The sequence below is a fragment of the Ambystoma mexicanum genome, chromosome 1p (assembly GCF_040938575.1).
Source record: "Ambystoma mexicanum isolate Mex_15411 chromosome 1p, UKY_AmexF1_1, whole genome shotgun sequence".
Classification (NCBI taxonomy): Eukaryota; Metazoa; Chordata; class Amphibia; order Caudata; family Ambystomatidae; genus Ambystoma; species Ambystoma mexicanum.
The window spans coordinates 1,008,560,246-1,008,581,016 of record NC_090921.1 but is presented as its reverse complement, the minus strand read 5'-3'; the positions used below and the strand labels follow the sequence as shown (position 1 = coordinate 1,008,581,016).

General features: G+C 49.4%; 1 protein-coding gene across 1 annotated transcript in view; it reads right to left on the bottom strand.

The window, feature by feature from the left end:
- Positions 1-20,771, bottom strand: part of AARS1 (alanyl-tRNA synthetase 1) — a 751,871-nt gene that overhangs the window by 30,854 nt on the left and 700,246 nt on the right. Inside the window, exons 18-19 of the mRNA XM_069655037.1 lie at positions 11,381-11,500; positions 10,724-10,810 (exon numbers count right to left, since the gene is read on the bottom strand). Coding sequence (XP_069511138.1) covers positions 10,724-10,810; positions 11,381-11,500 — 207 coding nt within the window. The remainder of the gene's footprint in view (positions 1-10,723; positions 10,811-11,380; positions 11,501-20,771) is intronic.

Sequence of the window (20,771 nt, the reverse complement as noted above, 5' to 3'; positions counted from 1 at the left end):
TTTCCAAATGTAGCAGGAGCCTCCTGTATCTGTCCTGTAAGGTTTTGTTTGTTTTGCAGATCTCACAATCCTGGATATCATGAGGGTATAAACAGTAAATACACTGTTCATATGGATCCCTCATCCAAACCACGTTCTTGCACCTACTGCAGTCCTTGAACAGGGAAGACCTCTTGAAAGATCTTTCCACTGGCTCTGTCATGGCTCTGAGGTGCTTACACTCGACGATTAAAGGACGAGGTAGTCTTTCCTGAGCACAGGAAACCCACAATGGGTAACACTAGCACTTAGTGTGGTAATGCAGTAGAAATTAATAGTTACTCATCGTAGTGACCAACATACTCTTAGTCCATAGTCCCCTTTCCTCCACACTGTATGGGCGTCCCTTGCAAGCGACGGGAGACGGAACCTTTCACCAGAAAAATCTTCTTCCCCTTTAAAAGTAGAGGCTCGTGGGACCGCGGCCCTGGGAGCATGTGCTCGGCTGACTCCACCCACCGGCACCACCCCTCAGTCCCCATTGACATTGACAATATTTAACATTGCCTAATTACACAAGTATTATTAGGGGGAGGATGGTGGAACGTATGGAGGAAAGGGGACTAGGGACTAAGTACGTTAGTCACTACAGTGAGTAACTATTAATTACTCTTTCGTCCCGTCCCCTTTCCTCCATACTGTAGGGGCGATTACAACTGAATGTAGCCCCAGGGTGGAGAGGAGACCCTCCTTAAGCAAATCGGTTTCTTATAACTGCCTGCCCGTAAACCGCGTCTGACCTAGAGGCAGCATCCAGACAGTAGTGCTTGCAGAAAGCTGAGGGGGTGGCCCAGGTGACCTGCACAGGTACATGCCGTTGGAAAGCAATGGCCGTGGCTTTGCCTCTGACCGCATGGGCATGCAAATTAGCCAGAAGTGGCCTGTGCTGTCCCTCATAGGCCTCCTTGATGGCCGCGACTATCCACCTTGCAATGGAGGCCTTGGAAGCTTGATAACCTGGCCTTGAACCACCAAAGGTTACAAAAAGGGCATCCGACTTGTGGAATTCCTTGGTCCTGTCTAGGTAGTACTACTTTTTGCCTACCGCTGCTGCCGACCCCATTCCAATCACCTGCGGGGTGCCCCTGGGTTCTTGTGTCTCGCCTACACTCTACAACATTTTTACCAAGCCCCTTTTCGATGATCTGGATCATCTGGGTATCACCTACACCAACTATGCAGATGATACCCAGATCCTCCTCCCGCTTTCTGGAGATTATGGAACGGATTTGGCCTTGGTTAACAGAGTGTATATCATCATCCAGGCATAGATGGCCACACATGGCCTATGCCTGAATGATAAAACTGAACTCATCATCCTGGGCACTGCCCCTAGCCTAAACAAATTAGGACCCGTCTACTCTTCGTTCATTATCGATGGTAACAGCATCAAGGTGGGACATGAGGTAAAACACTAGGCTTTTACCTTGATGCCAACCTCTCATTTGCCAAACAAGTTAATTCTCTAGCGTCCTTCACTGCCTACACTTGCAAACTCATCCGCACTGCCAAACCATTTCTCTCCGACACTAGTTGCACCACCTTGGCCAGAGCTCTCATCCTGTCTCGCCTGGACTATTGCAACACCCTCTATCTTGGGTGTTAGGGAGAATTCTCTCTTTAGGCTGAATTTCCTAACCTAGTGAGTCCCCCAGCAGCTTTGCTGGATTTCTGGAGTTTGTTTTTTTCCTCCTGCCAAGAGTTAGACTCTTTCTCCCACTCTTGGACATGATTTATGGTATTCCTTTGACTGGTAATGTGTTTTATGAGCTATGGGGTCCTTTACTCCATAGAGTCTCACGTGTTTCTCCCGTGTGTGTTACACAGCACCCTCCGTGCAGTAACACGGGTGTCATAGTGACACCCCACCATAGACTTCATACCCTGGGACTGACTACCATCTCCCAGGGCATGTAAAGTCACCATTGGCTTTACTAGTCCCAAATTATTAACAGAAACCAGTACAAAACATCATATTGTGGACGTACTGGTCAGGGCAATTCGATTGCCCCGGGGTCTGTTAGTCGAGGGGGCACGTCTCCGTCCCCCCTGATCGAGTTTTGGCTGGTGGCAGTGGAAACTACTTTATATTTTCCTATGGGATTTTCCCATTGTTCGAGGCTACCAACTTTAATTATTTAATTCTCATAGCCCCGAACATACCACCGGTTTATTTAATATTAATTCCCCGGTTGGTATTTTTTGCCAAGACTCGATTCTAAAATGGCGTTTGTGTTCTCTTCTGTGACTCCAACCCAAGTCGAGCCCTTTATCCACTTTTTGGCGGGCTTCTCCACAGAAGCCTCCAAAAGTGGTGCCACTCTGTCTGGGTACCACAGGGGGTGTGTGTGGGAGGGGGTTTATGCACCCTGGACTGAGTTACCTTGGTAACTCAAGTCGCACTCTTGTGTGATTGGCCCAAGTGGTGAGCCGGCTGGCTCACCACTTAGCATGTTTGAGTGACAGCTAGGCTGAGTGAATGGGGGTTTTCTGCATAAAAGCAGGGCTTTGGGGACTGGAACTTCAGAGGTTGCCACAGGACCTGAGAATCCGACGAGGGAGAAGCTGAGCCTACCTACCACGACACCACCGGTGGAGCCCTGCAGAACTGACTCACCACTTCCCGATGACAGAGAAGATCTCCCGGCTGGAGAGGCTTCTTCCCCTGACTGGTGGGCACAACCAGTTTGGCTTTCTTTCTTCGCACCCCAGCCCGGTTTGTGGTCGAACTGCCCGTGCCAAGCACCCCGGCAGCCGGATAGCCACTCACCACTGAACTGCGAATCACCGGACCGCTCCTTGTACCTGAGAAACTCTGCGGCTGGTTTCTCCCCTGGCAGTGCAACGGACTCCTGTCTTCCTCCACGACGAGATCCTCTCTTCCCCCGGACGAAGCACCGACTTGCACCCGCTGCCAGGAACAACTGCCCCCGCTGGAGCGTTCTCACCACTTTAAGGTACTGTGTCCGCCAGGCCTCCCTTTCTAAAGATTGCTACAAGGTAATAATAACTCCTTAACCTTCTGGACTGGGCTGGCCGCCTTGACCCTCTAACTGGTCCCTTTCTTTGGTCCAACTCCTTTTTGAACCTTTACAAGACTTGTGCACTGCAACCGTGTGACCTTGGACACATTTCGTTTGGATCCTATGAAAGTGGGTCTGGCCTCTTGAACTCTAACTTCACGGTTTTACTTTGCCTTCCTCTCTTGTTATGTTCGTGAAAAAGTGTTGGAATCTGTTTCAACTTGTTCTCTGCTCTTCTCTCCCTTTTTAAACAAATGATTAGAGTGCCATCTACGTTAAGCGCTCACCGTTGTCTGAAAGTAAGTGGGGCTTTACTTAAGACTTGTCTAATATTCTTTTAAGGGAGTGCATATCTTTTAGTGACCGTGTTTTTGAATTGCTTACTATTAGTGCCTGTGTTTTTCTAGATGTGGTTTTAAATAAATAATTATATCTCTTTTACACCAAGCCCTGGTCAGTGTTTACTTGTTCTACTGTGTTCTCCTAACCTATTGTGAATACTCTGTATACTGCCTAACTCTTCTTGAGGGAAGTTTGACGGCTCAGCCACAGCTACCAAGTAAATCTGTGTGGTACAGACTGCTACCAAGTGGGTTTACTGCCAAACACAGTCCTAAATCTTTTGCAGTGGTCCCAGAGGGAACTGCACAGGTTTCTGCCTAACATTGGGTCATCCAAAGCTACCATTAGAAAAATACAAACGCTACAAAATAATGCTCCTAGAGCGGCATTAGGTATCTCCAGAAGAGACCACATCTCAGAGCAGCCGACAAATCAATTGGCTCACTACCAATGATAAAATCCTCCTAAAAACTTTATCACTTACATACAAATCGCTCAATAATGCGGCGCCCATTTACTTGATCTACAGATTTCATAGACATATCTCCCTGAGACCCTCCAGAACTGCTTATGAAGACTGCCTTTCCATTACTAATTTCAATCGCTCCACTATCGGCGGTAACGGCTTCCCAGTGAAAGCAGCTAAACTGTGGAACTCTGTACCACCCACACTGAGATCCGACCTCTCCTACCACAACTTTAGGACCAACACTATCCTGTGGCTGAAAGCTAATGACCACTAAACGTAGTAAGTAATCGGGAATCTTTGTAAGGAGCTACCACTACCCTGCCTTTCTGCCCTTTCCACATTGACTTACATTCACCTTACCATTGCCTACACCTGCATATATTGGTGTTGTAAATATGTTGTATGTTTCATTTAGTTCTTTACTATTCAAGCATCTGCCTAATGAATGCTCCATTTGTATATACCCATGTATATAATAATACCTTATGTAATTAAGTAACTATTAACTCTATTGTAAATAATCTTTGCATAATTATGTAACTGCTGTGCCCTGTTACCTTAGGGTATGCTGAGCATTATAAATAAAACAAACAAACTTCAGCACGCATCGGACATTCAGATGGCGCAGAACCCTCTGAGGCTCATCCTTAAGGTCGGGGAAGAAGGTGGGTAAGACTATCGCCTCGTTTAGGTGGAAAGAGGATGACACCTTGGGTAGGAACGCAGGATGAGTCTGGAGGACCACCTTATCCTTGTGAAAAGTGGTGTAGGGCTCTGATGCCACCAGAGCCTGTATCTCGCTGACACTGCAAGTGGAGGGGAGGACCACGAGCAGAGCTGTTTTTAGGGTGACAAGCCTGAGGTCCGCGGATGCCATTGGCTCGAATGGGTCGTGCGCCAAGGCGCCCAACACTACATTGAGGTCCCACACAGGGTGTGGCTACTTTATAGGCGGGTAGAGTCTGTGGAGGCCCGCCAGATGTCGCTTGACCACCAGGTTAGAGGAGGAAAAAAGACCCTCTCTGAATTCTTGTAAGCTCCTATGGCTGGCAGATAGGTGCAACATGTGGCAACTTGTACTCCGGAGTGGGCGAGCTGGGCTGAGAATGAGAGTACATCCTCCAATGAGCACTTAAGGGGGGCAATCTCCTTAGAGCTGGACCAATGACAGACTCTAGACCATTTGCTCTTATATTGGCTTCTGGTAGACTTGCTTCTGGCACACTGGATGAGCTCCAGTTTAGCCTGAGATAGGTTCAAGTGTTTGAGAGTGACCTTTGCTCAGGTTTTTGAGAGTTTTTGCTCAGGAACCACGCTGCAAGGGCTAGTTTGTGCATAGCCGGGTACAGTACCCTGCCCCCCTGCTGGGCCAGGAGTGGAGCTGTGCCCAACGCAAGGTGAATGGGAGGCCTGTCCGATAGGCTAAGCAGCTCCGAGAACCACGGTCTCGCCGGCCACCAGGTAGCTATCAAAATGATGCTGAGGTGACTCGATTGTTTTATCCTGCAGATCACCCAGTGGACCAGGGATGTGGGCGGGAAGGCGTAAGCCGACATGTAGTTCCATTGTATCTGGAATGCATTGCCCAGGGAGCCGGGGCCCTGCCCCTGCCAGGAGGTGAACTACTGGTATTTCCTGCTGTCCTGAGAGGCAAACAGATCCACTTGGGGATGCCCCCACTTGAGGAAGATATCTTTAAGTACCAGGTCGTTCAATTATCACTCTTATTGTTCGACCCCAGTCTGCCGAGTCTGTCCGCCTCCAGGTTGGACTTCCTAGGAGGTTGACGGCGGTGAGGTAGATGCTGTTCTCCAGAGCCCATTCCCACATGCTGACTGCGAGTTTGCATAGAGGAGGGGACCTGCTACCCCCCTGCTTGTTGACATAGTACATGCTGGTGGAGTTCTCCGTCTGTATAAGTATTGTCTTGCCATCCGAGAGGGAGGAAGGCCTTGAGGGCCAGCCATATGGCCTTCAACTCTTCCCAGTTGATGTGGGACTCCTGCTGGGTTCCGACTCCATGGACGCTGTGGTTGTCCATTGTGACGGTGACCTAAGGGAGAGGTTGCCTGAAGGGCTTGCCCCGCCGTAGGTTGAAGTCCGCAGACCACCATGTGAGGTCCGGGTGGAGAGACATGGGAATCTCCACTGGTTCCGATTGTGAGCCCCTCTCCTGATTCCACGAGGCTGCGAAGTGCAGCTGCAGTCTCCTCATCCTGAGTCTTGTGTGGGGTACGGTTAAAAGGACCGCCGCCATAATACCCAGTAGGTGTTGGAACCATCAGCCGAGGTCATAGTCCTGGAGAGTAAGCGAGTAGTGGCTCTCTTGATGGTCATGATGTTGTCCGCCGAAGGGAAAACCCTCTCGGAGCCAGTGTCCCAGATGAGGCCCAGGAAGGTCAGGTTCAGAGTGGGTTGCAGCGGAGACTTCCTGAGATTGATAGTAAACCCCCAGGTCGTGGAGTGTGTTCATAAGTGCGGAGAAGGTATGGAGAACCGCCTCCAGAGATGAGGTATGGGTAGACGTGGTGGCTCTGGGTCTTGAGGAGAGCCGCCACTGCGTTCATCAGTCTGGTAAACACCCTGGGGGCCGAATTGAGGCCAAAGGGTAGCACCTTGTATTGAAAGTGACAGCCCATGATCCTGAACCAGATAGGGACGTGCAAGTACGCGTCCTTCAGGTCCAGGAAACGCATCCAGTCTCCCCTGTTCAGCATCTCCGCAATGAGAGCTGGCGGAACCATCTTGAACTTTTGTAATGGAAGGGAGAGGTTGAGGGTGGAAAGGTCCAACTCCTCTCAGGCCAGCCTGGTGGTTCTTCTGTATGGCGAAAATCCTGGAATAGAAGCCCAATCCTCTCTGGGAGGCTGGGACTTCTTCCACTGCTTGGCTCTCGACAAGCGACCGGCTCTCCGCCAACAGAGTTGCTGTCCCAATCCATGGGAGAGGAGGGGAGAAGGGAGGAGAGGAAGAAGCCGGTAGACGGTACCACATGGAAGCTACAGAGGATCCAGCGGTCTGAGAAATATTGGCCCGGAGGGGCGTGTCATGCCTTCTTTCCCTCTGAGGCTGTTGCGGAGGAGGGTGATTGGAAAAGCCCTTGCCCCCCCCCTTTTGTTGTTTCCTCCGATGCTGACTGGGGAAACGGTCAGGTTGTCTTGACCTCTGTTCTTGGAAGCCTCGGAACCCTCTAGACACCTGCTGGTCTGAGCGTTGCTGTGACTAGGTGTACGCCTTGGGCGTGGTCTTCGTAAGAATAAAGACTTGGCGGTTTGTGAGCTGTTTTTTTTATCCAATTCTTCATCCAGGGTGGAGTCGAAGAGGTCACTACCCTCGAATGGAAGGTGCAATATGCGTTCCTGGACGTCGGGGTTAAACTTGGTAGCCCGGAGCCAGGCCGTCCTTCTCATGTCCGTGGCGATGCAGATGGCCCAGCGAGAGGTGTCGCTATGGGCCACTGTGGACTCCATGATGTCCTGCGATATCAGCCTGGCTTCTCCAAATCCCCCTTTGAAGCAAGCCTGGCTTTGTGGCGGACGTTCCAGGAGAAAGTCCGCAATTTCCCGCCAGAGCCTTTGGTTAGCGGCCACCAGCATGGCATCAGCGTTGGCTTGATGCAGGGAGGCATTGGAGTACAGCTTTTTCCCATACACCTCCAAGATCTTCTCCTCCTTGCCTAGCTGCACCGAGGACGACAGGCTTAGAATAGAGTGATACCGTAGCAATCACTGGGGAGTGTGGCTGAGGCTGGGCCGAAAGCAAGAGTGTATCCCCCTTCAACTGCCTGTACTTGGCATTGAGGCGGCAGTTGACAGGCTGGGGCGAGGGCAGCTTGAGCCACCCCTTTTTGGCCAGGGCAACAACGTCCTTCTGCATCTGGATCCCCGTCTTGGAGGGGGGCCTTAGGGTGAGGAATTCTGCCAAGACACCCTCCTCGGGCTGTTCGACCTCGGGCTGAGGAAGGCCCAGGTATTCTGCCAGGGCTGCAAGGCGTTCGTGGAAGGCCTTCACTGAAGAAGGCATGACGGGGACCTCCTCCTCGTCTGTGTCCACCTGAGTGCTCGGAGGGTCCAGAACTGGCAGAGGGGTACTGGGCGCCGTTAGGAACCTTTCGAAGAACCTGTCTTGTGTCAGGTGATATAGACGGAGTGGCTAACGGCAGCTGGGGCCAGGGCACACTCTGCCTGGGGTGCAGGGGGAACTTGCCCTGTGCAGCTGATGGATAAGCTGTAGGATAAGCTTGTTGACATCATTCCCACCTTGTGACTCATTCCTCCACCCACTCAGAGGAGCTATTGGACGAACGGCCATTTTGTCTGGCATGGCGGGCATTTTGTCAAGCTGCGTGCCATGTGCCGAAGGCGTGGTTCCTGGCTTGCATGAACCAGCCCCGTCCAAGATGCCTGGTGTTGGAACGTAATGCCTATCCCGCACCTCAGGCCGGGGCATGGAAGGCGTACTGCCCTCAGCAGATTTACAGGTAGTGCTGTGTAAAGGGCACCCCCTCGGACATGATGCCGGTATTAGGGCATTGCCTCTCTGGAGTAACCTGGTAAAATAAACTTGCAGTCCCTCCGCACTGGTACCGGAAGGATCCGGAGAACCCTCGGCCATGAGGCCGGGAGCTGGAACAGCTGCGGTACGTGCCCTGGTGCTAGAACCGATAGGTTCCTCCCGGTCGGGCGCTTCCTTGGAAAGGAGTCGCCCTTATGGAGTGCGATGGAGAATAGAGGCCTTGCCTTTGGCCTCGAGTGATGTTTGACAAAGTCTTTCAGGTCCTCCGGTAGTGACTTGTGGAAGAGCTCTCTCCACCTAGCTAGCCTGTTCTTCAGTGCCCGAGGGTCAGGGCCTTGCACATGGAACAACCTTCCCAGCCATGGTCGGGGCAAAGGCAGCAGAGGCAAAGGGCGTAGGGTCGGACATAGGGAAGTGCCCCTCGCAGGCTGGACACCGGCTGAAGTCGACATGCACCGGGAAGGAGCGTGGCGTCGGAGGGCCAAGTATCTAAATGATAAAGAAAAGACAGAAGAATATCCGGGGAAGAGCGTGTGGAATTACATGGCCGAAGCCAAACCCAGGAGAGCTGGTGAAATCGACCCGTTCCCGTCGACGCAGAAAAGGGGACTGGGGAGTGGCGCCGGTGGGCGGTGTCAGGCAACAGGACGTAGGAGTATATCTCATGGCATGGCCATTTTAGGGCATTAGCTACTTTTAGTAGCCAGATGCGGTAAACCGAGTGTGCACACTGAAAAAAAATGCCAAAATTGTATAAATGCATCTGCTGCCACCAGCTTCTCTTTAGGCACATATAAAAGTAACCAAAAATCCCAAGTGTAAAAGATTAGGGTAATACAAAAGTATCCACACTGCAGATGCTGTGTGCGCTTTGTTAAAAAGTTCCCCTAAAAAGTAAAAAGACAACAGAGAAACAGTTTCCCAGTACTGACAGTGTGAAGGACTGATCAGTTTCCCCATTACAAAGGAGCAAAAGGCCAGGGGAGTGAAGCTGAAGGCTTCATTTCCCCGTAAAAAGTCGGGACAGGTTCACAAACGAAAAAGTTTGGGGGTCCATAGAAGATGGACGGGAAAGCTGCCTAAAGAGAAATCTTTCCCAACAGTGTGCTTCCAATATCTTGTACACCCTGACATGAGGGGCAGCAGAAAAGCAGTTTGGTTAGTGCAGAGGGTGAGCTTAATCCGTTAGGGTCTATTCATTAGTCTCTATGGCCTTGGATTGACCCTTTTTCCAGTGCTATAAAGAGGACGCTTAACACCTTCTGGGCATGCCCCATGTGCACTGTGTTTCAAGATTCAAACACCTCAGCTGAGATCAGCCTCCTTCAAGTAGTACCTTGGATAAACCCCACTTTTAAGTCTAGTCTAGACAGACCCTCACATCGAGACCCGGAATAAGGCCTGCATGGCACCTCAGAAAACTCTGGAGGACCACCTGAGGAACCAACCGCCTTGAGTTCAGGAAACATTTGGGATTTCTATTTGTACTTGGGTCTAAATCGGGCAAACCCAGCAAGGATGCAATGGAGTGCTGTACAAGTAAAACTGGTTATGTGTACTCATGTCAGGGAGCCTATGAAAAAGGTTTTGTACTCCCCCCCCCCCCCCCCCGTCCTGCTGATAAATGATTAGTAGGCATCAGGTGAAGACAAAGGAAAAATGCGATAGCGCGTCACAATGTGCAGGCGGACCAGGCACAAGCTACACAAAGTACAGGGAATGTGGGTTTGTGAAGGCAAAAGGCACGTCTTGAACCTCAATATCCAAAGCATAAATAAGGAAATAGAACCGAATATGAAAGAAATTTAGCATGTTAAGTGCACCTCTGCAGCAACCACGTCCAAATGGACAAAATACTGGTGGTTGGGTCTAGGACATGTGCAAGGAAGGGGCCGCACAGGGAGTGACTGTGCATGCCCTGCAATCATGACACTCTGCGTGATTATGCTTCTCCGCATAATGCTTCAGTTCTGTTCCCCTAAAACAAAGAAAAAGGGACAAGACCTCGAACCATTGGAAAATGTGTTTCCCTTTATAAAAAGTGTTATGGGATCTAGCTAACTTGTATAGATCTTCAACTATTTTTTATTGTAATGAATATCGCATATTAGAGAACATCTGTTTACAACCAGAATAACATTTCAGAGTTAATCAATTTCCCAACTAAATGCAAAATATTATCGTAAACCTGCGCATAAAAGGGGGAGGAAAAAAAAAGGCACCAAAGGGCACTGTGTATTTTCTAGGATTAAGCAGCCTACATAACATTGGAGTTCTGCGATTGTAAGCTCCTTCAACTTGCATTTCATATCCAATACAGAGAAAAGAAGCCCACCTTTGCAGAGGCACCAGTCTCCATTTCCAGGATTACCACAGGTTGGTTGGGGTGTTCATCAATCACCTGCTTGGTCTTTTCAAGCACCTAGTGGCCATAGAAGAGAATTTAAAATTGACATTGTAGACATGAAACAGAGGTTGCAGCAATACAGGCCATAGGCGACTTGTCACTCAGCCACCTTACACTCCCCATTACATGCTTCAACCTCGCCAGTTTCCTCAATGAATGTACACCGGCCTCTACAACAACCACTAACATTTAACAAAATCCATCAACATGCCACATATTCTTGTAGCGCAAGCTCTATGCCCTCTGCAGTATCCTGCAACAAAATCTAATTTCCAGCTACCAGGCAGTGCATACGCTTTCACTGGTCAGGAGTCTGCCATCAAACACATCCATTCTTTTTTGGCAGTCCATGTATTTACGCCCCCCGCCCCTCCAATTGCCCTAACCCTCCTCCAATCCTGTATCAGAATGTTAAATATCTTTCTCAAACACCTTCTGACCTTAAAACAGGGCACACATCCCAAAGGATTTTCTGTGGTTGGAGGTAACTTGAAAGTCAAAAATCTGTGCAGAGACAAAGCCGGTACACTTTCCCAACTGCTGAGAGCAGTGTGATTGCCCTTAATCAGTGTTTTAGGTACTCACTCGTTTCTGAACATCAGCTTTGCTTGCACGGTCCAGGTCATCCATAGTCTTTTTCAGAGCTTTAAGGGCCTCTCTCAATTCATCCTTCTGCCATTGAGCAACCACAGCAGTGGCAAAAGTCTTAAATCAAAAGCAGAAATATTGGCGATTACACTAGATAATTAATTGGACTGTATTATAGCAGATTTTAAAATGCAAATCCCAGCAATGGTTTCTAAGTATCTATTCCTAAAACGCATAAAACAAACTCAGTTTGTGTTCTCAAATGGAGATCAGCCACACTTTACACTAATAAACAGTAAAACAGTTCTGCAATGAACCACCATAAAAAATGGAGGGCAGTAAAGTGAAACATACCGTGCCTAATAGGTAAAAAGCTCCTATCACTTAAGTCCTTTCCTGATAGGAAATCAAGCCTAGTGTCTAAAATAAAAATCACAGTTCCAGTTTAAGTACCGGTAGCAGGAGCGAGGGAGCGGAATCCACACACAGGCGACCCCGAGATGGGGAGAAAGAGGGGCATTTGGTGGGAATGGGGAATAAGAGTCTGGCTACACGGTGGTTCTAGATGTCTTGAAGCACAAAGGTCCAGGCACTACAAGATACCAGGCAGAGCAGGTAACAGGACATCAGACCTTCAGAACACGACTGACAGCCCAGAAGACCACCCTGATCAGAGCGCGGCAGGCAGCACTCATGCCGACAAAAAGACACTGCTCCAAAAAGGCCCATCTTCATGCAGCAGAGCAGCAGCTGCTGGAAGACTTGTCTTGGACCACACGTTGACGTCCTGCAGAGTTCCAAGCGGGCCCAGAATGGAGACCAATGCACTGCAGATGCCTTGGACTAAGCTACTCAGCCCACAGGATGGTTACCGTACCATACCGAAATACTGCAGCCCATCATTACGTGGCCGAAAATACCAAATTTCGAGAGCCCCATTTCAATATATATATATGAGATACATTACTCACCGTAATCGTATTTCTGATGCTCGTATCTGCTTAGATTCACATGCTGTGCATAGGCCGACATCTAGTGGAAGTTGCGGAGTATTGCAGTTTGTTTTTCGAAACTCGAAAATGGGCGTCGACACAGGGCGTGCCAGTAATACTATCCCTAGTGTAACGTCCACTGTACCCATGATCCCTCATGCGTCTTTGACCCTCAGATTGTGTTTTTTCTTTGTGACATGAGGTAGCATGAGGAGTAGCGCGAGTACAGATAATCCAAGTAGATAGATAGAAGATAAGACTACAGGCATCCATGCGCCTTCTCTCAGAGGGGAGGAAGGGTGGGTTGCATGTGAATCTAAGCAGATACAAGCATCAGAAATACGATTACGGTGAGTAATGCATCTCTTCTGAGGCTTGTGGAATCTGCTTAGATCACATGCTGTGCATAGATTAGCGAGCAGTGTTAGAATAAGGAGGTGGGATATGAGGAGGCTCATGAACAAATAAATGTCTTAGAACCGCTTGTCCCACTTGAATATCTGTCTTGGAATGGGTGTCAATGCAGTAGTGCTGAGTAAGTGTGAATAGAGCTCCAAGTAGCTGCTTTGCAAATGGTGTCTAGGGGTACATTTGTAATGAAAGCCAGAGAGGCCCTGATGCCTCTTGTAGAGGCGGCTCTTGGTGTGAAAGGCAGAGTTTTCTCAGAAAGAGAGTAACACAGCTGGATACAGCTAACAATCCACTTAGAGATGGCACCTTTAGAGACGCAATCCCCCTCTCTGCCTGTAGCTACAGAGAAACAGCTGGTCTGTTTTCCTCAGCGGTCTGGTCTTGTTTACATAGTAGAGGACCGCCCTACGCACATCTATGGTGTGTAGTTTCACCCCAGCCGAGCTTTGTGGGTTTTGGAAGAAAGCCGGAAGCTCGATGGACTGGTTCACGTGGAATTTGGAAATAAACTTAGGTAAGAACCTAGGGTGTGTACGCAAAACCAGTTCATCCTTGTAGACTGTAAAGAAAGGATCCGGCACTGGCAGAGCCTGAATTTCACTAACCCTTCTTATGGATGTAATAGCTACTAAGAAGGCTGTCTTATAAGTCGGCTGTTTGAGACTACTTTTATGCATGGGTTCGAATGGGGGGCCCATGAGTTTAGCTAGCACCACATTAAGGTCCCACCCTGGTGGTGGGTGTGAAATAGGAGGGTGAAGTCTCTTTACTCCTTCCATGAAGGATTTAACCACTGGAACTTTTCACCACAACATCTTGTTATGGGAGGTGGTGTATGCTGACAGAGCTGCCAGATGCACCTTCAGTGAGTTAAACAGTCCTGCATCCAGCAGGTGGAGCATGTATGTAACAATAGTTGAAGGAGTGCAATCAACTGGGTTGATTTGTCTATTCTGGCACCAGATAACGAATCTCTTCCATTTGTCAAAGTAGCAGTGCCTCGTGTTAGGCTTTCTAGATTCTTTTAGGATGTCCATACATCTTTGAGGTAAATTGAGATATCCAAACTCTATGACCTCAGGAGCCATGCTGCTAGGTTCATTGAGTTGGGTAGAGGATGTACTGTTTGACCTTGATGCTGGGACAGTAGGTTGTACCAGCCCGGGAGTTTGATGGGTTCACACATCGCTAGTCTGCGTAAGTGTGGGAACCACGGTTGTCTTGCCCACATGGGAGCAACTAGGACGAGCGTCATCGATTCCCTGTTCATCTTGTTCACCACCTTCCTGATGAGGAGTTGGTGGAAAAGCGTATGCAAACATTCCTGACCAGTTCATCCACAGGGCGTTCCCCTGGGAGCCTGGTTGTGGGAATCTGGACGCGAATCTTGGGCATTGTCTGTTTTCGCTTGTGGCGAATAGGTCTATGGTGGGAGAACCCCACTGAGGGAAGCGATCTTCTAAGATTTCTCTGTGTAGACACCATTCGTGCTCCTCTGGGAGGGGATCTCTGCTTAGTGCATCTGCTAGAGAATTGAGATCCCCTGGAACATGTTGCGATGATGGGAAGATGTTCCGTTTGAGTGCCCATATCCAAATTCTCTGGGCAAGTTTGGACAGATTTGGCGGACGAGTCCCTCCCTGCTTGTTCATGTAAAACATGGCTGTAGTGCTGTCCGTCCGGATCTGCACTGACAGATTCAGCAGGTAGGGCTTGAACGCTTGAAGCGCTCTGAATACTGCCAGAAGCTCTAGCAGGTTGATGTGATTCTTGGCCACCGAGTGAGACCAGAGACCCCGAGTTGTGTGGTGGAGGAGGTGAGCTCCCCACCCTGTCAGGCATGCATCGGTTGTGACTACCGCCTGTATCTCGGGACCGTAAAAGGGTTTCCCCTTGGACAGATTTTCTCTTGTCCACCAGTGAAGGCTTTGTACCAGTGTTGGCGAAACGACCACTAGATCCTCCCACTGACCACTTGCCTGAGACCACTGTTTCGCCAACCATTCCAACCCCTCTTGTGTGTCTAGGATAGCTCCTAGGAACTGTTTGGAGGTGCTTGGCACCAGACTTGAATTTTTCTTGTTTATTGAGAAACCCAATTCGAAGAGGAGGTCGACTGTTCTTTGAATGTTTGTTCTGCAAATCGCTGGGGTTTCCCCCGTGATGAGCCAGTCGTCTAGGTAAGGGTACACCGGGATTGCCTCCCTGCGTAGGTGTGCTGCCGCCACCGCCAGTACCTTGGTAAATACCCTTGGAGCTGAAGCTATCCCGAAGGGCAGTACTTTGAACTGGTAGTGCCGACTGTCCACCTTGAACCGCAAGTACTTTCTGTGCGCTGGGAACATGGAAATATGAAAATAGGCATCTTTCATATCCAATGTTGCCATGTAGACCCTCTTTTTTAGGAGGGGGCTTACCTCTTGGAGAGTTGTCATGCGAAACATTTGGGGCTTGACATATTTGTTTGCAGACCGTAAGTCCAATACTGGGCGCATTGTTAAATCTTTCTTTGGTACAAGGAAGTAGGTTGAATAAATACCCTTGTTTACCTGGTGTCCTGGGACGAGCTCGATCGCGTCCTTTGCTAGCAGATTGACGATTTCCTCGAGGAGGATTTTTTGGTGGTCCAAAGAATGTGTTCTTTGTCGTGGAGGGTGGTTTCGGGGACGCTCTAACAGTTCTATGCAGTGTCCTGCGGACACTGTGGACAGCACCCATCTGTCTGATGTGATCCCTTCCCAAGCCTGGGTGAAGTTGGAAATGCGTCCTCCTACTCGGGATGCGTGAGAAGGGACCATGAGTGGAGCGTCACTGTTTTGGTGGAGGCGTGCCGCCGCCTCTACTGGGGCTGCCTCTACCTTTACCCCGTCCTCTCTTATTCCCCCTGCTATAACCTTGGGTAGACTGTTGGTTATTGTTCCACTGCGTACCCTGGCCCTGGGAATAGCTTGACCCTCTTTGGGAATTTTGTCCGCGTGTGCGGCAAAAATTGCCATTACCCCTTTGATTTGGGGGCTTAGTGGTTAGTTGACCTAGGGACTTGAGTGTTTCATACTCGTCCTTGGCATTTTTCAGCGCGTCCTCGACCGCCTTAACGAACAATAGATCTGGCTCCACCGGTTTGTCTAACAAGGATGCTTGGGTTTCGGCCTTGAATCCAGACTGCCGTAAGCAAGCATGTCTCTTGATAACAGTACCCTCTGCTATCAATCTCCCAGCGTTATCTGCGGCATCAAAGGTTGCCTTTAAAATGCAACCGGATACGGCTCTACCTTCCGCTGAGACTCGTGCCATTTGGCTCTTTAGGGGTTCTGGGGCGGAATCTATGAGTGCCGCGACTTCCTCCCATTGGTGGCAGTTATAACTCGCCAGCAGGGTGGTGGAGTTGGCGATTCTTGCTTGGTAGGCGGAAGTGGAGGCAACCTTTCTGCCGAACCCATACATTTTCTTGCTCTCCTTGTCGGGAGGAGCTTCTGATGACGACAAGGTTGTTCCTGCCCTCTTGCGGGTGTTTGTAACGACTAGGGAGTCCGGTTTCAGATGCCCCCTTATATACAGTGGGTCTGATTGGGCTGCCCTGAAAAGCTTCTCAATCCTGGGGTTGACTGCCCTGGTGAGGTTGGGGTTTAACAGTGAAGGGTCTATTCTTCTTTGGATCGATCTAAGGATAGGGATGGCTTGTGCAACAGGTCTCCTTTCTCCCACCAACTCTTCGGTTGCTCGAGATAGGACTTCATTTAGGAGGGGCTGGTTGTCGACAGGGGAGTCGGTAACCGGTGGTTCCTTATCTACTGGGGAATCTACCCTGTATGTTTCTGGGTCGTCCTCTTCCTCATCGTCCCCATAGTAGCCTGTCCCAGTCTGTTCTTCCAACATGCCCAAATCTGTATCCTCACAAAGGGAATGATCTTCTTGAGAATAAGGGTGAATGTGACCGTGTTGTTTCGAACCGGGATTTTTTACTTGGGGGGGATTGGATCTTTGGAGCCTGAGGGTGCTGACCCATCGAGGTTATAAGTGAGAAAATGTTCAGGGTTTTTGGAAGAGAAATCTGCCAATGATGACATTCTTGACATGACTATGTCCTCACTAGAGCACTCTCTTGAACTGGGAATGACTCTGCCTGGGGGGAGTTTCCCTGTCTCATCTATAATCGAGATGTGAGACCTGTCTGTTTGAGTGGAGTGGAATGTTTCTGCGGTGTGGAAGTAGGCTGAGACTGCTTCCTCTGTTTTCCAACCTCCCCGTGGCTGGAAGAGTGTTTACCCTGCTTCTTTGGGCCTTCGGAGCTTCGGTAGTGGTGGTACTATCCTTCGACCGTGTAGGTTGGGATTCGGGAATAGGCATTACTTGGGCTGTAGACACCGACTCCTGGAGTGCGGTCTGGGGATCGAGGTCGGCTTCATCATCAGACGATCGAACCTCGGTTACTTTGGGGAGCAAGGCACTCTTGGCAATAGTGGATGATTGCCTGGAGTCATGCGGCGATCTAGATCGAGAACGCCCAGAGGATGCCGATTCGGACCGTTCCCCATGTGCCTCTTTCCGAGAGCTCGACGTGCGAGTCGAGTCTCGGTGGGACTTCGTGTGTTTGGAAGGGCTGTGGGTTGCGCTTACGTCGCCGGGGGTCTTCCCCATAGCCGCCCTGCCGGACGACCTTCCGAGGTCGGGGACCTGCGCCTGGCTGTCTTTCAATGCCGTGTTGCCCTCGCCGTCCGAAAGTACGGCGTCGCTGCCGTCGCTGAAGGCCCCCTCCGCGGCCATGGCCTCTTGACGCCTGGCGTGGTGGGCCCAATGCTTGGTGGAATGGTCTTTTAGTGTTTTAGGTTTGAACCTACTACACGCTCTGCAATTTGCCTCAGGGTGATCCCTTGGCAAGCAGAGATTGCACGTGGCGTGTCCGTCAACCCAAGGATACTTGCGGTTGCACTTTGGGCAAAATTGGAAAGGGGTACCCTCTATACGCACCTTGGGGCAGCGGGCTGGTAAGTGTAGGAATATATAAGAAAGTATATAAGAGTGTAGAGTATGTCCACCTCCCACACTCCTTACTTGTAGGGCCGAGGCCAGAGGCCTTCCAAGGCCCGGGCCGAGGCCAGAGGCCTTCCTAGGCCCACTCTGTCGTGAAGCTCTCGACGGTCGCTTTCTTTTCCGGTTCGGCGTCGAGTGTCGAATTTCGGTGACTCGACGTTAGGGTGGAGAAAAAGGGTAAATATAACAATCATTTTCAAAGTATGGCTAATGACAGGGAACTCCGCTGAATGCTTCCGACCAGTATGGCGGAAAAAAATAATCTGAGGGTCCTAGACGCGTGAGGGATCATGGGTACAGTGGACGTCACACTAGGGATAGTATTACTGGCACGCCCTGTGTCGACGCCCATTTTTGAGTTTCGAAAAACAAACTAATACTCCGCAACTTCCACTAGATGTCGGCCTATGCGCAGCATGTGATCTAAGCAGATTCCACAAGCCTCAGAAATATATATATAATTTTTTTATAACATGCTTAAAACCCAAGAGGTTTCCAAGCGCGGACCCGGATTCAAACCTATTGCTCATCTGAGTCGTCTTGCTTCCAAGACGAGCGTGCTGCCACTGAACTATACTAATATGGGATACATTACTCACTGTATTCTTATTTCTGATGCTTGTATCTGCTTAGATTCACACATGCTGTGCGTAGGCCGACATCTAGTTGACGTTGCAGAGTATTACAGTTGAAATTCGAAAAGGGACGTCGACAGGGCGTGCCAGTAATACTATCCCTTGTGTGACGTCCACTGCACCCATGGTCCTTCAAGCATCGAGGTCCCTCAGTGTTATTGTTATGACATGAGGTAGCATGAAGTGTAGCGTGAGTACAGAAGTATCCAAGCAGATACGTATCAGACAAGCTCATATGCATCCATGCACCTTCTCTCCGAGGGGAGGAAGGGTGGGCGCATGTGAATCTAAGCAGATACAAGCATCAGAAATACAATTACGGTGAGTAATGTATGCCTTCTGAGGCTTAGATCACATGCTGTGCATAGATTAGCGAGCAGTGTTAGGAGAAGGTGGTGGGATGTTAGAAGGTTCACGTGCGAAAAGAGGTTTTAGAACCGGTTGTCCCACCTGTGCATCTGTCTTGGAATGAGTGTCCATGCAGTAATGCTGATTGAAAGTATGCATTGAGCTACATGTAGCTGCTTTGCAAATGCTGTCTAGAGCGACATTTGCAATAAAGGCCAGAGTGGCTCCTGTGCTCCTTGTGGAGTGAGCCCTGGGCGTAAAAGGCAGTGTCGTGTTTGATAGGGAATAGCACAATTGTATACATCTGACTATCCACCTGGAGATGGCATTCTTAGAAATGCGGTCTCCTTCTCTGCCTGGTGCTACGGAGACAAACAAGTTGGTCTGTTTTCCTTAGCGGTCTGGTCTAGTCTACATTGTAAAGGACCGCCCTCCTATCTAGTGTGAGGAGTTTTACCTCAGCTGAGCTTTCTGGGTTCTGGAAGAAAGCCGAAAGCTCAATGGACTGGTTCACATTAAATATTTAGATGAATTTAGGAAAGAACCTAGGATGAGTACATAAAACCACTTTATCCTTGTGTATGACAAAAAAAGGATCCTGCACTGACAATGCTTGCAATTCACTTAACTCTTCTTATGGAAGTAATAGCCACTAAGAAGGCAGTCTTGTAAATCAGGTGTTTAAGAGTTGACTTATGCATCGGCTCAAAAGGAGGTCCCATGAGCTTGGCAAGTACTACATTGAGATCTCATCCTGGCGGCAGGTTTGAAATCGGAGGGTGGAGTCTCTTTACTCCCTCCATGAATGCCTTGATGACCGGCACCTTCCACCATGATACCTTGTTGTGAGAGGTGGTAAGGATGAGAAAGCCGGCAGGTGGACCTTTAAAGAGTTAAATACTAACCCTGAGTCTAGCAAGTGGACCATATAATTTAGAATGTGGGATGGGGTACATTATATGGGGTTAATTTGTTTAGACTGGCACCAAATTACAAATCTCCTCCACTTGTCGAAATAACGGTGTCCAGTATTAGGCTTCCGTGCCTCTTTGAGGATATCCATTCACCTCAGTGGTAGGTTAAGATGTCCGAATTCTATGACTTCAGGAGCCACGCTGCTAAGTTCATTGAGTGAGGTTGAGGGTGCAATGTTAATCCCCCGTGTGGAGTGAGTAGGTTGGTCTGGCACGGGAGCTTGATGAGATCGCACATCGCCACTTTGCGCAGATGTGGATACCATGGTTGATTTGCCCACATAGGAGCAACTAGGATGGGTGTCACTTGTTCCTTGTGGCTCTTGTTCACCAACTTGTTCATGAGAGGAGTCAGGGAGGGGGGGCAGGTGGGGAGAAAGCGCAAGTGTTAGGGAGAATTCTCAGAAATGTGCTAATTCCGCTCTACCTTAGAGACCCCCAGCACTTTTGTTGGACTGTAGGACTTTTACATTCTTTTTTAAAACTTTATTTATAGCACAAGGAAGGATGAGCATGAGGCCGCACACGGCAGTCACAATGAAATACAAATATTTGGTGTACAGCAACAATGATCATGTAAATGACAATGCATCTGGTCACAAAGAGCATACAAATAAACAGCAATTCGTATACTATTCAAGTGGAGCTGTTAATGGAATAAGAGGACTCTGACGCTCCATCAACATCACTTGCTGATATAGAAGAGAGGTAAGAGCGGAACAGGGACCAGACATTTCTGGGTTTCGACATCTTGGGTAGCTGAGTCACCCAAGCCTCCCCAGTATCTGAGGTCCAGGTCACGGAAGCCAACCACTGTGAATGTGTGGGGGCCCAGGGTCTGAGCCAGCATAGTGGGATTACAGCTCAGCACCACATCTATCTGCTAGAACTGCTAGCAGTATTCAAAGCCCTTCAGGCATTTGAGTCTCACCTAGCGAACTTATCCGTGCAAGTCCTGACAGACAGCACTACAGCAATGTTTTACATCAACAAACAA